The sequence below is a fragment of the Gouania willdenowi genome, chromosome 3 (assembly GCF_900634775.1).
Source record: "Gouania willdenowi chromosome 3, fGouWil2.1, whole genome shotgun sequence".
Lineage (NCBI taxonomy): Eukaryota > Metazoa > Chordata > Actinopteri > Blenniiformes > Gobiesocidae > Gouania > Gouania willdenowi.
In genome coordinates, this window is record NC_041046.1 from 11,017,022 (window position 1) to 11,033,724 (window position 16,703).

The 16,703-nt window shown below is 39.3% G+C and overlaps 1 protein-coding gene across 2 annotated transcripts in view; it reads right to left on the reverse strand.

Annotated features, from left to right (window-relative positions):
• The window catches only part of cemip (cell migration inducing hyaluronidase 1), a 159,744-nt gene that overhangs the window by 3,583 nt on the left and 139,458 nt on the right, over positions 1 to 16,703 (reverse strand). For both annotated transcript variants that reach the window (XM_028473612.1, XM_028473620.1), the window contains 10 exons: positions 15,009 to 15,140; positions 14,896 to 14,931; positions 11,899 to 12,054; positions 10,070 to 10,250; positions 9,652 to 9,867; positions 7,158 to 7,369; positions 4,455 to 4,640; positions 3,352 to 3,556; positions 1,260 to 1,346; positions 939 to 1,096 (listed from right to left, as the gene is read on the reverse strand). In XM_028473612.1, coding sequence (XP_028329413.1) covers positions 939 to 1,096; positions 1,260 to 1,346; positions 3,352 to 3,556; positions 4,455 to 4,640; positions 7,158 to 7,369; positions 9,652 to 9,867; positions 10,070 to 10,250; positions 11,899 to 12,054; positions 14,896 to 14,931; positions 15,009 to 15,140 — 1,569 coding nt within the window. The remainder of the gene's footprint in view (positions 1 to 938; positions 1,097 to 1,259; positions 1,347 to 3,351; positions 3,557 to 4,454; positions 4,641 to 7,157; positions 7,370 to 9,651; positions 9,868 to 10,069; positions 10,251 to 11,898; positions 12,055 to 14,895; positions 14,932 to 15,008; positions 15,141 to 16,703) is intronic.

The following is a 16,703-nucleotide window of genomic DNA, read 5'->3' on the forward strand; positions in this document are numbered from 1 at the left end:
TGACCCTACGTTACCTTGCGGGGAGGAGAAAGTCAGTGTCCCGTCTATAGACACGCCCACTCATGAATATGCATACGTAGGCCACTAATCAGCCTGTTTGTGTAGAGTTGCTCAGAAAGTGACTTTTCAGAGGCTAAAACTCTGGAAAACAGGTGAGTTTGGGAAAATAAACCTCAAATACGATGTTTTTGGGGTTCTTAGAACAAATAAAAATGGGTGAAAAATAGCATGACTTGGGAAAGTGCCATAAAACACAGTGACTGTACAAAATATATATGAATTCATTTGTTGTTCTTTTAAGAATACAAGTTATTTTTGGCGCAATTCTTTTTCACAATGTAAATTGTGAAGTGATTCTGCGCTCAGCATGTATGGTACTGCAGCAAAAGTGAAGTAGAAAGCAGCTGCCAGGCTGATTTTATCATGAATTTACTACATGAATCTAAACATTTTTAATGACACAGTCTAGAGCTAAAGAAGTAAGAATAAATCAGGACAGAACTGATTTCTTCTTGTAAATCGGATGTTACATTTAACTTTTTTTTACAGCAGTTTGACTGGGTTTTGGACTAAATGGATCCAGTTTTAGACATGGCATCGCTTTAAAGGTGAGTTAGTGCTGGCTTGTTTATGTCGCCATTTTTCTTCCAAGTTTGACAAAATATTTGACTGTTTGCTGTGATAGTTGTGTCTTAGAATGGTTTACTGTTTATGGTTAAAAACGGAAGGTTCTAAACTTTCAATGGGTATTATGATGCTTGTAATCTCCAGACGGTCTATACATTTAAATCTATTTTGTCTTTTGCCCCCTGTGGCAAGACTCTCAAACTCCGCCTATGGCACCCATCCCTGCTGCTGAGACCAGGATTAAACCCAATGCAGCTGAGACACAGAAACACTGTTGAACCAGAATTAAACAGCTTTTCAGACTTTCTCACCTGTCTTTGAGTCTACTGACATAGTTGTCTATCTGAGCTGGGACGCCCTGCAGAATAGAGTTCACGAAGCTTTTGCTCTCCAATATTTTTCCATCATGCCCATCAATTACAGTCAGCTGTACCCCGTCCTCTGGTTGGTACCATTTCTTCCCGTTCACCTACAACAACAAATCCAGTCAAAACAGTAGATGTTGAATACTTAAATACATTGGTTACTAAAAAGTTATTGCAGATGTTTGTGCAATAATACATCATTAAGGCCACAGCATTAAGCTGATTAAATAAACAAAACTTAGTTTGAATGTAAAATTATGGAGATACCTCAGTGAAGGCAAAGTCCTCTTTGATATGAAAGAAACGCATGTTGTACGACTCCATTTTTACCTCCAGGAAGTGCTCTGTCGTGTGCTGATAGAAAAAAGCAAAGGTTGAGTTGGAATTAATACATCCTTTTTGGCATTTCACAGAGGGAGTTTAAAACTGGTTTTAAATCACTGCCGTGAGAGCGGTAAACAACTGTGATGAAATAATGACAGCTCCAAATGTCAACACCAAAAGAACCAGATTGTATTTCTAATAAATGCTGTTTGTAGATTCAGGTTCAGCAGCAAAAAAAAGCATGAAAAACAGGGTGAGTCAAGTGACTGAGGAAGGAGCAGATGTAGCACCACAACCGTGGTGTGGTGACTATGAAACAAATTAAATTAGTCAGTGAGAGGTGAAGGCAGGGCTCTGTCTAACACGCTGAAACCTTTACTGCAAAACAATGAGCATGAGCATGATTTTTTTGCACTCTGTTCTAAAATATGTGATTACATTTTAAAAAATGAGTTGTAAAGCAGTCAACATTTTTACCTTTGACAAAAAAGGTTCTTTTTTTACCCATTGTTCATTCTTCAAAGGAAGCGCAACAGAAAAATTTGGGGTTTTCAAACTGGGGTCTGTTGGGGGTCCGTGAAAAAAATAATAATTTTGTATCATTACGAAAGTGTAAAACTACAAATGGGACCAATGCAGCAAATAAACAAACATACTTTATATTTAGTGTAGGATACTGGACATGATGCATTGCTGTGTCACTGTGATGTGCGATAGCTGTCTGCGATAAGACGTACACACGTCTGCACACACGCAGAGACAGACAGGAATACACTCATAGCATAGATGTGCCTGTAAATACACACATAGTAGCAGTGTGCACCAATGAGAGATATTTCATTCGATTAGAATAACTTATGTATGAAGAGGACACTTGACATATAATTTGTTCTTTTAAAATCCCCTACCCTACCCTACCCTACCCTACCCTTAGTGCACACTCCAACACCATCTCATGGGCACGTGAAATCAGTGGCGGATGCTTTAAGACTACAAGGGAACCTCAGCTTCCCCTAAAATCAGTGGTCAAATATGTAGTGTTGTGTACATTTCATTGACTAAATATATGACAGAACACATGTATGTTTAGTTCAGAATCAGCTTCTTATAACAGGAAACTGACAGTGACAGCGTGACGTTCTTCATTCATTACCGCAGCGTCACAGTGTTAATAAACAGTGGTGAAGTTCAGCTTCAATTGACTTCAATGGGAGAAGATTTAGGGGTTGATCCACTGCAGTCAAACTAGACGCTCATTGGATAAATGCTCGGTTATGACGCACTTAGTCCCGCCCATCGGACGCCGGGCTTCACAGGAGGTCTATGGGGCAGTGGGCTGGATCTGTCTGTTCCGGACGCTGGAATAATGGATGATGATTGGATGATCTGTCTCAGGCTAATTCAATTTTGATTGACAGCGAAATGAGCCAATCAGAGAGTATGACGTTGTAAGCACACAGGCGGGTTTTTCAAATATTTCAGTCCGTTGCTCTGTGTTGACACGGAGACTTTGCTGATCCTCTCATAGCGAATTAACTTCTGACAAACCTAGTGTCTGTTTTTGGTGTTTGTGGAGACTGTTACTGCTTGTGTTGTGAGACTTTTCACCAAACACTCACACTCCAGCGCGCAGCAGCTACGCGCGTGCGTGTGCGATAATCTACAAATAGTTGTTGACAACAAAATGTGAATTCTACTAGAATTCACATTTAAATAAACAGATAAATTTTCTGAAGTAGGCAGAAAATGAGCTTCCCCTGCATGAAAGACCAGCAGCCGCCACTGCGTGAAATAGTCATGATAATAATATTTTTGCACTTTTTGTGTGTGCCACCATGATTCCAACATGTTTTTGTGCTGCGCGACACGACTTTCAAACTCAATGTTTTTTGAATAGACGTCATTTTGTGCAAATGCATCTTTTTACAACATGGATAAGATAAAGTAAGGTCGAGTGTTAGGGGAGCAGTCATGACTTTTTACTACCACTATTTCAGCACGAGAGTGCAACCAATGTGTCATTGAAGTTGCTTACCAGCCTGGCATTTGGGATCTTTTTGGGCATGGGTACATCTACAATGGGCACCTCGGAGTATTTGGGGTAGGCCTGAGCCATACAGTTGCTAGGAGGACTGCTTTTCGGGATGATAGCAGTGATCTTCACCCTTTCACAGCCTTTAACAGAACAAAAGGCAAAGGGATCCTTGTCGTTGTGGGCCTTTATTTTTAGAAAAAGCAGCCTGCAAAATACAAACATCAGTCATTATATCTAACGTCATAGAAGAAAAAAGCACACATTCTGCTGGGTATAGGGATGTAATGATTAATCGTAAGGCAGTTAAAAATTGATTCATAGGTATCACGGTTCATATCGATACTGTGAAAATTGAATCGCAGTACTTTTTTAAACATCTATTTATCCCTCTCTTGTCCAGAATCCTAGGCAGCGGGCATAATCTCCTACTAATCTCTTTCTGGCCGCCTTCTACTCTTAAACATGTTCATAAATGATTCCTTACCCCTTTACAGCCCATATCTGTAATATTACGTGAATATCTGTAAGTCACGTTTTTTTATTAGCTCTGTTGCTAGCGCATAGCATCTCTTCTTCACTGCAAGAATTTCTGCATGCCAACCGACCACTGGGTTACCAGCGCCCTCTGCTGGTCCAAACAAATATCTGATGTAAATACAGTGCAATGACTGTTTTTTGTTTTTAAATTCCAATTGTTAAGGCACAAAATACATTTTCAGTTGCACTTTTAAAAAGAAAAAGAACAATTATGCAGTTTTGCATTGTTTACTATAGAACCAAAATTTAAATTAATAGGCTTTTTCTTCATTTGTATTATTCCTTTATTTATTTCATTCAAGATTTCTTTTTAGTTAAATTGCATTGTTTTGAATAATTTATCAAGGGGTTCTTTTGACAATGAAAAATAAAAGGGAAAATAGTACAGTATTTTCTAAAAAGGAAATATTTTTCAGTCATTTGTCTACAGTGCCATTATGTAAAATAAATCGTGAGAGAATCGTATTGTGAACCCAGTATCGTGAATTGAATCGTATCGGGAGTTGAGTGAATCGTTACATCCCTAGCTGGGTACATTGTAAAACAAACTGCTAGGGTTTGCTGACCCGGTGTCTTCCTCCCAGTAGAAATATCCTCTGGCCTGGTGCAAATGGTTGATCTTCTCCCTTTGAGTGGTCCTCATGAAGACACCGGTCTTGTGGGTCCGTTTGCTCAGGCGGTTGTGGATGTCAGAGATGATGGTTAAGGTGGTTCCTCGTGGGTAACAGATCCCCACATTGATCCAGTCATTTCTGAAATGCAGAAGCAGAAGTTCCTCACATTACTTCACTTTTATAGTCTTTACCACTAGCCACCAGAACCAGAACCAGCAAACAGGACATGCAACCAGGGATGCAATAGTTACACACTATTTCCAATTTGGATTTGTTTTGGATTTCAAAAACAGGTGACGCCATATTTTTATTATCCTGTTTTATCATTGCATGCATCACTAAAAAAAATCTAAAAACAAAACAATATTTTTGACTGTAATGAATAAAGATCAATTAGTGACAGAATTAAACATCTTTTTTGTGGTCAATATTGACAGCTCTTTGGGGGATTATTTTATGAGGCCAAACTCTTTCTACTGTGCTGTAGGTTCATAATGGTAAAGCCTACCTAATCACTGTAGCCTGATGGATTAACAAATCAATTTAAAACCTTATGAATACATTTGATATCTTGTAGGCTATACTGCACAATCCAAACATAGTATTATTTGATAGACTTTTAAAGTTTCATTACATTTTGGGCCTGAAATCCATGCTGAATCCACCCTGATGGGATCAGTTTAATCAAGATTTTTTGGATCAAACAAGGTGATCCCAATCCTACAAAAAAGCTCTGAAAAACCCTAAACTAAAGGCTTGATCTGGATCAAAACCAAGATTGGATTACGTGATCTACTCTAATTATGTAGATAGATAGATAGATAGATAGATAGATAGATAACTTTATTTCAGACTCGGAGTTCATAAAAACCATACAAACACAAAAACACATACAAAAATGTCTGTGCTTTTATTTTATCCAATTCGTTATCCAGAATCCAAGCTGATTACTTTTGAAAAACAGGTTCTCATTCGGTGCTAGAGCCAGTGCTTAGTTAGTTCTAACCCTGTTTTTTCCTAAGAAACGGTTTGGTTTTCCATTGGCAAAGAGCCAAGTTGGTACATAGCTCAAGCAGCTGTTTTGGATGCCCCCGGTTCCGGCCATTTATCACTGGGAAGAGGCCCAGGGGAACACCCAGAACATGCTTGAGGGACTACTATGTCACTGCAGCATTTGACATCACAGTAAAAAGCTGGTGTTCTCAGGGTACTGGGAACGCCCGGAAGAGCTGAAGAGTACTAATGACTTATTAGACACATTTGTTGCAGACTTTACATTCTCTAACACTTTTTGAAAGCGTGTATATTTGTGGCACTTGTGATTGGCTGATTTTTCATGGTATCTTACATCGTTCCTTCCACTGTGGTAGACGTTAAAATCTCAGTTATTAATCTAACAGAACATGTAACTATGTCCCATCCTGCTGCTCTTTAGGAAGATAAACTCTGTCACATTTTACAACGTATTTACACCAGTTCTTAGTTTTTTCTTGCCGGAACGTCTTCATTCATGATCTCTGTATGAGTTGTTTCCGGGTTTGTTGCCGCTGTCAGCAACAACAACAGGTGGAAGTCCTCAAACTTCACCAGCGTTCTGGGATAAAGCACTGGTCTGATAATGATTACGATAATGTGTGATTTTGGGTTTGCATCATTTTGAACTGAATTTTTTTGTACGATAAGCGTACCTGTCAAGTATCCTGTTTTGGGTGTTTTTGGTGAGGTCAAAGTCATTCCTCTGTATCTTTTGCATAAACTCAGCTCAAACAGCAGTGTCAACGGGGAATGAATGAAAACTGACTGTTTTGTTGTAGCATGACACACGAAGCGTTGCTCTGCTGCTGGCTGCTCCCTAGTATTCCCATACCTGTCCCCCATGTGATATGTTATTGTCTTTCATGTTTCTTGGTCGGGATGTAGCTGAAACTGAATTTCCCCTCTGGGATTAATAAAGTATAATCAATCAATCAATGGGACACAGCAACAAAGTGCTGTGGTTCTCACTCTGTGAAAGCCACGTCTTGCTTGAACACTAAAAACACACATTTTTGGTGATTTAACTCTGATCACTGTTGCATACTCCCGCTATCCCAATCAAATCACAGGAGGTTTTGACCAGAAGTACTGGCCTGCACACTCCAGCTCAAGTATCAGCAATCGCCATATTGTGCAAGAAGCCTATTTAGTCTCTTAGCGTGAGACAGCTGTGCTGTATTTAGCTATACATACAGTAAATAAATGGTAAATGGACTTGATTTTATATAGCGCTTTATCACCACACTGAAGCAGTCTCAAAGCGCTTTACATATCAGCTCATTCACCCAATCACTCTCACATTCACACACCAGTGGGACAGGACTGCCATGCAAGGCGCTAGTCGACCACTGGGAGCAACTTAGGGTTCAGTGTCTTGCCCAAGGACACTTCGACACATAGTCAGTTACTGGGATCGAACCCCCAACCTCTCGATCAGAAGACGACCCTCTACCACCTGAGCCACGGTCGCCCTACAATGCAGTAAGATCGTAGGTTGGCTCATTATCCACGAAAAAAAATCTGTGCTATCCATCAGAAAAACAGAAAATACATGAAAGAAATGCATGTCAAAGGTGTGTGCTGAGTTGTAGGTGCAGCTAAGCTAACATGTCCACTAACTTGTTGAAGTTGATGAGCCAGATGGTGACTTCAGCTGGTGCGGCCTGGTCCCAGTGAATGGTGTAGCTTCTGGACAAAGTGATCACAGGCTGGAACTGCTGGTAGTGTTTCTTCTTTCCCAGAGCCCCTTCCAGTGTCAATGGCCTGTCAGGGTACTCATCTCTCACCATGTGCATGTTGAGGTTGGCAGGGTTACGTGTTTGGATATAAAGCTAAAAGAAGAGAACACATTTATTATCCAAACCAAGGACAAGAAGAGACTCTGAGACTTAGAGCTCATTCACACAGCCCTCTTTAGCCCACTTTAACTGTTCCAGGGTTCATTTCCTGGTATAGTTTGCTTCGCTTGGTCAGGTCTGATTGCGCTCCCTGGTTGCAACACACCAATAACCAAGAAAGAAAGAAGACCTCTGATGATGAGACGAGTATACACACTCCAGTACAGTATGTGATGATATTCAAGTTGGTTGCAACACGCCAATAAGCAAGAAAGAAAAAGAACATTGGGGAGTCTTGGCATTTATGTTTTTTTTTTACATATTTATTCCTAGTTTTAATGTGAATGCGTCCCAGCACAACTTAAACATAGAAAGTGAACCAAATGTGATGCAGAACTGACGTGGAGCAATAAAACTAAAAACAATTAAAAACCCTAAAACTTGAAAAATGACTTGTTGACAGACATGGACTTCTGAGTGGTCTAAGAGGTGTGTAAAAGCTTCTAGAATCTCACAGAGATAACAATGTATTCAACATGTTTACTTTGGAGTTGTACAAACTACAGCAACAGTACACTGAGGCTTGTGACCTACAAAGAGGGAAAGAAGAGATGAACTCTTGGGTAACAACTTCGTTTTATGCATAAGGCTGACGTTACACTGTCATTATTATGACATGACACCTGTCTTTAGCATGAATAAGGTGTCATGAAGACTGTTATTTTGTCATTTGTTACCCTAACCCTAACCTTACCTAACCCAAAAAATGCCAACATAGCTCCAAAGGTGTTATAATTTAGCGAACGCCACTTAATGACAGCCTTATTCATGCTAATGACAGCGTAATGTTAGCCTTATGTATAAACTGTTACCAACTCTTGGTACTGTTTTCATGCTGAAAATGATCATATCAACTATGCTCACCACCATTTAAAACTATTCAATTCAACTTTATTTATTTCAGCACAAATTACAAAAAAATCATCTCAGTGCACGTAACAAAATATAAAGTCCATAGTAAAAAAGAAAACACCCAACAAGATCCACATGAACAAGAATTTAGCGACAGTGGGAAGAAAAAACCTCCACTAGAATGTTCTATCATCACAATCTATGTTCAGTAGCACTCTGAGAAAGTGTTTGCTTATTAGTAATTGAAGTCTAATTGTTGTGGGTTGAAGTCCCAGCGAGGACCTTTTTCTGTTGAGGTTCTGTTTTGTTTCGAATCATCTTTTATTCTGTTTCCTGATTTGTTTTGTGGCTTCACTATTCGTGTTTCTTCCGGACTTCATCTCTGCTTCGGGGGTTATCGACCCTTGTTGTGTTTTGGCATCCTCTGTCCTGTTGGTGCATTAGTACATGTGTAGATCTGCTCTTACTCACTTTCTGTTCTCTTACAGGTTAAAGCAGAACTAAGTAACTTTCGCTTAGCACTCCCCCTAAAGTTCTCTTTTGGTTATGTCACTGTTGTAAACACTCTGCACCCCCGAGGCAGCAGCTCCTCCCTCCCGCTACAGTGAGATGGGCAGCAGGCGGCTTCCTAAACGTACCAGGGAAAAGGTAAAGCGGTTAATCTTGAGCCTACAGTCTGAGTGAACTCATCATTTTGTAACTCAGTAAGTTGACCCTTTGTACCGTAAAAACGGTGCTGTTTATGATAAGGGAAGTGATCAGCCACACACACGCACACGCACACGCTCACGGGCACGTGCACGTGCACGCACACACAGATACACGCTCCCTGGTAATGACGTCACTGGAGCGATGAAGTGACCAAAAAGCACCACTGTGTTCAAGCAACTCATCACGGCCGATTGAAGTGAGTGCAGTCGCTACAGTCGCGTTCAGTGTGAACGCACCTTTAGTGTGTATTGGGCTGTCGTAAAGCAGTGCGTGTTGTCACGAGAACAACAACAGAGCTGAGAGACTGCCACCGGGTCGGAGGCAGGAAAGTTGCAAGTGCTGTTTTCTGGCCAGAGACAGCAGGGGGGGACGAAAGACCCCCCAATCACCTCATAAACACTTGTATTACCCTCACAGAGACTACGAGAAGGATTTATTAAGGTGAAAAAGTTACTTAGTTCTGCTTTAAGCCTTCCGGATTAGCCTCACCATTCAAGCAGGGCTTGATCACTATGTGGCTACAGTCATATTTTAATGATTGTCACCACTTGCGTTATTTGCGTTACCAGTGTCTTATGATTTGTTTCTTTTCATTCTTTTTAGTTTTGCTGGTCAAAAGGATTGTTGTATCACTTTCTAAAGGAAGAGATTACCTGTGCGTAGTGGCCGCTGCAGATCGCTGCCTTCCAATCAGGCACGTCGATGCAGTCGGGGTGACGCAGGAGCCAGTTATCCTCCTTAACTAGATAAGCTCCAGGATACTCACTAACCGAGCCGTCAATGTCATGAAAGATGGTTGTCTTGTCCCCATCCATCTGCATCCGACTGAACCACGGTCCCGGCTCACCAAAGAACACCCGCGATGTAATCTACATGGAAGGAAACTTTGTATTTGCTGGTGTAGCACATAAACATCATTCATGATCATATCTAATCTTCCTTTGCTTCTTGAGTTTTTGTCCAAGTTACTGTTGCCTTTTCTCAAAGAACAAAACAAAAGTTAACAAAAATGCATCTTCTTTGTCTGCATATTCATCTCCTTTTGGTAATTTCTCTCAGACTGTGACTTACTGGCACGTGATCAAAAGTGATGTCAGAGATGTTGTTGTTGGGACAGCTCTGCCAGGTGTTGTTGAGCCTGAAGCCAAAGGCACTAGAGTGTCGTCCATCAAGTGCAGTGTATTTCCGAAAAGTGCAATTCTGCACATTAATAGGCCCATCGTAGATTTGCATCCCCCGGATAGGAAAATCACTGCAAAGAAGCAGAACATCCACACACACACCATCTCAATACACACAGCACCTATCAACAGATGGCAACAACACATGGATAAGGTTAGGCTAGCATAGCTTTGGTTTCAGCCCATTTCTGTTATGTTTGTCAATAAAATATTCGCATGACACATATTCACATTTTGGTTGGTAGACATGCCTAACAAAACCCATTATTATGCACCATAGGGGCATATGACTGTTACGTCCCTCGCCATATTATTACACAGGAGGTGACAGTTCTAACTCTGCGTATTCATAGTAGACAATGAAGCAGAGAAGAAGAGCTCTCCTAAGGGTCCTTTAACACTCTTAGTGCACTGACACGCTCAGGTGGCTGAAGTTAGCGAGTAATCATGCACAGTTGAAGACGCACAAACCCTGAGGATAGAAGGACTCCAACCTAAAAGTTTGTCGCCCCCTGCTGTCTGTATTTATCCTTTTTCTGTAAATAAAAGAGGTTAACATCGACATCTTTAACTTTTCCTGATCTTTTTAGAGCAGCACAAGTTGTAATTTTAACTGAAAAAGCTGGTTAAATGATCTAAAAAGCTGCAAAATTTTCTAAAAAGACAGACTGAATGCTTCACTCCAATAGAAAACAATGGGATGTTTACAGGCAGTGGGGCCGTGTGACATCATCAATTCTGTGATTTCCAGATGGAGGAATACAGGCTCTAAAACTGTAAAGTAGTCCCATTTTATAATAATAATGCATTTTGTTAGGCATAGATATTCTAATGAGTACATTTCAAAGATTTTAGGCCAGATTTGTGAAAACAGTGGAGGATCCCTTTAAGCAAGTCAACAAAGTCATTCTGAGTTTTGGCTTTAATCTTCAAAGGAAATTTACATATTGACAGTAGAGTTGTCTCATAGCATGTGGATATCTGCTCCTTTTTTAACATCTAAGCTATATTTCAAAGCATCCCTCATGGGTAATTTTTTTTACATACATGGATACATGGCATTGATTTAAAGTTGGCCTGCACTAGTCTGTTTCATCTATATTTATATTTTGAACTTTACTGGTTATTAGTACTTTACTTTAAAATCCTTAGTATTTATTACAAAGGATCAACACAATCATGTGTGTTGGAGGTCATTTTGACTTGTCTGGTGTTATTGCAGCTACTGATTCGATCCAGAGCAGCCACTTTGTCATATTGTTGATACAAGACTAGCAGCTGCTCGCCTTCAGGCAGAAGAAAATCCCGGAAGATGAGATGGAGGGGATGTACTTCTTCTTCCGAGGAAGAAATCTGTACCTCAGATGAGCTTGACTGCGTATCCAGAACTATGTTGTCTGTGCGTCACTAGGCAGTGAGAGCATAAACATCTTGCTGACGAGCATTTAATTAGTACTGGGCTGATTCACAAGGACTTGATGATAAATGTTACTTGATTAAACCTCAACTATTATACATAATACTTGCAATTATTGTTCGCTACAGGTATCCTTTAATAATTTCAAGTGTGAGCCAAAACTCATTGAACTTGTATTATGTATGGTAGCTTTGATGGGAAATACACACAGCTCAGAACAGCCTTCACAAATTCTGATTTTCAACAATGGAATCATCCTTAATGACAGCAAAGAACTACCAAAGTGAGTGGTTTGCACTTACATGCCTCGTGGCAGGTTTCTGCCAGTGTGGTCTAGAGCTCCAGGACCCCACAGCTTGTTGTCTGGAACTGGCATCCCACGATTGTCACTTTCGCCAACAAATATGGAGTTCTTCACCTCCTGATGAGACCCATCATCATCAGGAAACGTTCCCCCACTACACAAAACATAGAAAGAGGATCAGCCCTGCAGGACAGTCTCCCCAAGTCCAACAAGACTCCACTCACATTATCCATGTGTTTGTGGGGTTTATTTTTTTTCTTGTAGGATTTAAAAATATTGGTTTCCTGTGTGATTTGTGTCATTTACATCACTACCATATAGAGATGTGAAGTTTTAGAGTTATTCAGAGATTCTGAAATTGCGGTTTCTATGCTTTCTATTGATGTCACACACATAGAAATCAAAGAATATGTGAAGAAGTTATAGCCATTGGAATATTGGTGGTCTCTAATGTAGTTTACTGAGATGTCAGTCCTGAAATATTCTGAAGGTTTTCTCAGCTACATCAGCAGCCAGCCAGGGGGCAATGACCAAAGTTGTATATTTGCATGACTTTGCGTACTTTGCATTACCCCAACCCCCCAGCAATGGTTGTCAAAAGCTATTTAAACTGTTGTGATTCAATTCACATCCACAATTATATATTTGTCTGCAATATAGTGTTGAATCAAAGTGCAGAGTTTATTTGAAACACAGTTTCATTTTTAGGAGCTGAACTCCACTCGTTTAGCCTCTACCGATGAGCTGAAGTGTATTTGACTTAAAACTTAACTGTGGTAGGAAAATCAAAAAACTACAGCTAAAATTGAAATCAGAAAAGACGAAGAAGAAAGCAATTTGTGTGTCTGCAACGACTCCTGCTGAGTATTTGAAACAGTTAACTCTAGTTATAGAATATGATAAAACACACACTGCCTGAAGCAACATTTGTCGCCTTATTATGAGAATAGATGCTTAAGTAGCCATGTGTTTTACTTCAACATACAGTTTAATGGCAGAAATCTAAAACAACAGCATTCGTTTAGCCAAAGAAAACTGGTTTGTTAATCAGTAATTCTGAAGCAACCCAGCAGTAATCTTGTGTACCATTTTAAAACCTCAGATTCAGTTTTTTAAGTTTAAAGGATTGTGTGGTTTCTGCATAAATTCAACATGAACATTTTTGAAAAAAGCCGAAAATCCTTTTTTTCTAAGAAATAGTTTATGTCGTGTGGACTTTTCACATTTGTCTACTAAAGTTTTCCTATGTGTTTGCAGGTCTACAGTAAATAGGCTAGGCCCACTCTACCAGTACTTTAAGTCTATGTCTTACATTATTTTTTTACAAAAAATAAATAAAGCTATTGTTAAATCACATCTACACCTTCTTCCTGATTTAAACCATTAATTCCATAATTAGAGTATCTCACCAAACTGAAAAAAACACAAACCTTAATGCAATTAAATTATAAAGTACAACTAAATATGCCACAAAACAGCTCATTCTGTTTTAATATGAGTTCTTGTGTCTTGTGTTTAACTTGTCTAGAATTATCGTTCTACAGTATTTACAGTGTGTAGCTTACAATATAAAATGTATTAGTTTATATGGCTTTGGATGATCATTTCTTTATTATGTCCTTTTTGTTGATATGTCTGTTGTGTTATGTCTGCTATGGACCATGTATGTGTCTGAAATAAAGTTTGAGGATGATGATGATATTACATATGATATAAAACTAAAAAACTGACACAAAGGCAAGTTGGGCTTCAATATCATCTTCGCATCGCCAGGGAAGAACTGAGCACACGATGAGTGCACTGACTGAGTGCATGGATGTCTTGGTTGACACAAAAGCCAGTAGCAACACAAACTTTAAGTTTGCACATTCCATCGGTTCAAAAGGAGGACGTTAAAGACCCTCCAGAACCAAAGCCAAATCCCACAGCGGCACCAGCGGCCTGGACACAGGGAGGAGTCTGCGTGCCCCTTTCATAAAACGAACGATCAGCTGATGCCGATTCACCGTTTTATCTCCAAAACCCACGTCAGGCAACGATAGCCACCAGATAAACTTTCACTGTGGAGAAAGCCCTCTGTTTGTCAATCAGCTCCTGCAGAAATGACAAAATCACTCTCACTAAGCACTGAAAGGAGATGCGCCAGAATGGTTGTCATTTTAACTCACAACCTTTTCTTAAATGTTCTAAATCTAAGAACTTAGATGTATACATAAGAAAATAATATCAAATCAGAATATAAAATTACTAACTATCTTAGACCGTTTCTAAGAAAAGCTGTCCCCTTTGAAGATACCTTGAACAGAGCAAAAAACACGGAACAATCGCAATAACTCCAGACAAAATATTTGCGCACTTCTCATTTTCAAACTCCAACAAAGTATTGTTACCCTGAAGCCTCATATCGAATTCAGTTATCCTATCTTAAACAGTTTCTGAGAAAAGCTGTCCCCTTTGAAGATACCTCGAACAGAGTCCAAAAAATAGAACAAGGGCAATAACTCCAGAAAAAATAATTGCGTGCTTCTCATTTTCGAACTCCATCAAGGCATTGACACCCTAAACCGAATTTGGTTATCCTATCTTAAACAGTTTCTGAGAAAAGCTGTTCCCTTTAATTCAGAAGGACGGATGCACGGACGGAGCTCAAACCTATATCCCCTTCTACACTTTGTGGCGGGGGATAATAATATACCTTGAACTGTACCAAAGACAACTGTATCTAAATTCATCATTCTAGCATTTAGGCACGTCCATCTCTGCCCATAGCCATTCCTTGGATTTTCTAACATACACAGGGAGAAAATGCACATCAACTCAGCTTTTTTCAGCCCTTGGCTTTAAAACCTCCCAGTGAATCCTACCTCTGACAATATAAATCCCAAGCTAATTATCTTTTCCACTCCATCCCTCAAGACTAAAAAAAGAAGAAGAGAGACAGCTGCAAACATCCCTGGTTTCACCTTAGAAAGTTGAACTACGGAATATGTCTTACCTTGCCAAAGTCAGGCCGATGCCATTATCTGCAAACCTAAACAACACAGACAGGATGTAAGTGGTCTATTTGTGTGAATAGACATTTGTCTTTGTTTCAGACTTTGTACTCACTGGCAGTCATCCAGCCAGACATCCCCACCTCTCAACCAGGCTCCGTGGTCCTGGTTCTTATAGGATACAAAGTGGCGTATGACAGCAGGAACTCTGGGCTTTAATGGGTCAGAATTCTGATGAGGGCTGTACCTAATCAATACATAGAGTCACAGGATTTCAGAAACCTTCTTATCTCCCATATATTCAGCACAAGCTCCTAAAAATACTCCTAAAATGTTCATTAATCAGTATAACCACAACATTTTTGCCTTTTATTAAGTGTACTACAACAGGAAAAAAGTAAATAGGAACTGAAAATGACATAGAACAGTAGAACTACGTGTCTATTCTTTAAAGCAGGGGTGTTAAACTCATTTTAGTTCGACAGCCAAATACGGACCAGTTCGTTCACAAGTGTGCCACAGGTTTTAGGTGGGAAACAAACAATTTCAACATTAACGTGCCCATGATTGCACTTCTATTTTTAAATAAGACATAAAGTATGGGAGGCATCAATAATATCTAAGCAATAAGTGACAGCTACTTAAATGTCCTTTGGTTTTGGATTTTTAGAGCAATTTCTATTTATTTGGGGGGATTTTGTGGAATAATTTGACAACAACAATGTACAACTGAATTATTATTATTATTTACACAATGATTCTCTGTCATTTTCACTTTCTCCTGTGGGCCAAATCAGTTCCTCTGAAGGGCCGGACTTGGCCCCCGGGCCTTGAGTTTGACAGAAGCTTTAAAGCGTCATAGAATATGAAGCTTTTTAATGAAATGACTAAAAACTAAGTATTGACAGTTTTTTAAACACTTACACTCATATTTTTTCAAGCACTGAACAGTTGTTATCCTATAAAATTTCAATAAAATCATTATCACTCTCCTTCTTACACTATTCCTTTATTTAAAAGAACAGTAAAAGATTTCAGTTTCAAAGTGGCTCCTTAGTTTTATTTTCTTTGTTTTTTTAAGCTGGCATTAATTATTTAGCTTTAGCTTTCAGACCAATTCACGATCTATACCTCCAATTGATTCTTTAAAGTCTGTATTGATAAGGCTGTACCTGGTATGAGTTCACACCCATCAATTCTATTCAGGGCCACAGGGTGCTGGAGCTTGTCCCAGCTGACTCATTATAAAGCAAGTAAAATTGGGTCAGGTCAACATAATAACAATATTACTTCCATTGTCAATTTAGAAACCCCCAATTAACCTAATATACACTTTAGTACAGTGGAAAGAGACCAGAGTATCCTGAGAGTCCTTTATTCCCACCATTGGACGATTTACAGTTGCAAGTTTTGGTACCGATCCCATACCAAGCATACAGGGCCAGATACCGCTACTGATCTGATACTTTCTAATATCTGAGTTTGATGCATCATTAAACTGCTGACATTTAGGCGTTTTAGTGATTTTTGTAAAATCAATGCAACATGTTTAGTATTTGTCATGTATACAATTATTATCAACCAATAACCATCATTCCTTGTGAACTCCACTGCTCTTTGGGAATTGGCTAAGTGAAGTTAAAATATAGTAAGTCTTGTGTACATAATCATTCAGCATTACTTTCATAGTTTTTTTTTAATTTAATTTAATAATTTAAAGGATAATTGTATTCAATCAGTTCTGCGCCATATCATATTATTTAGTGGATTAGTTTAAATATTAGTATACGAAGACCCAGACATGACATGA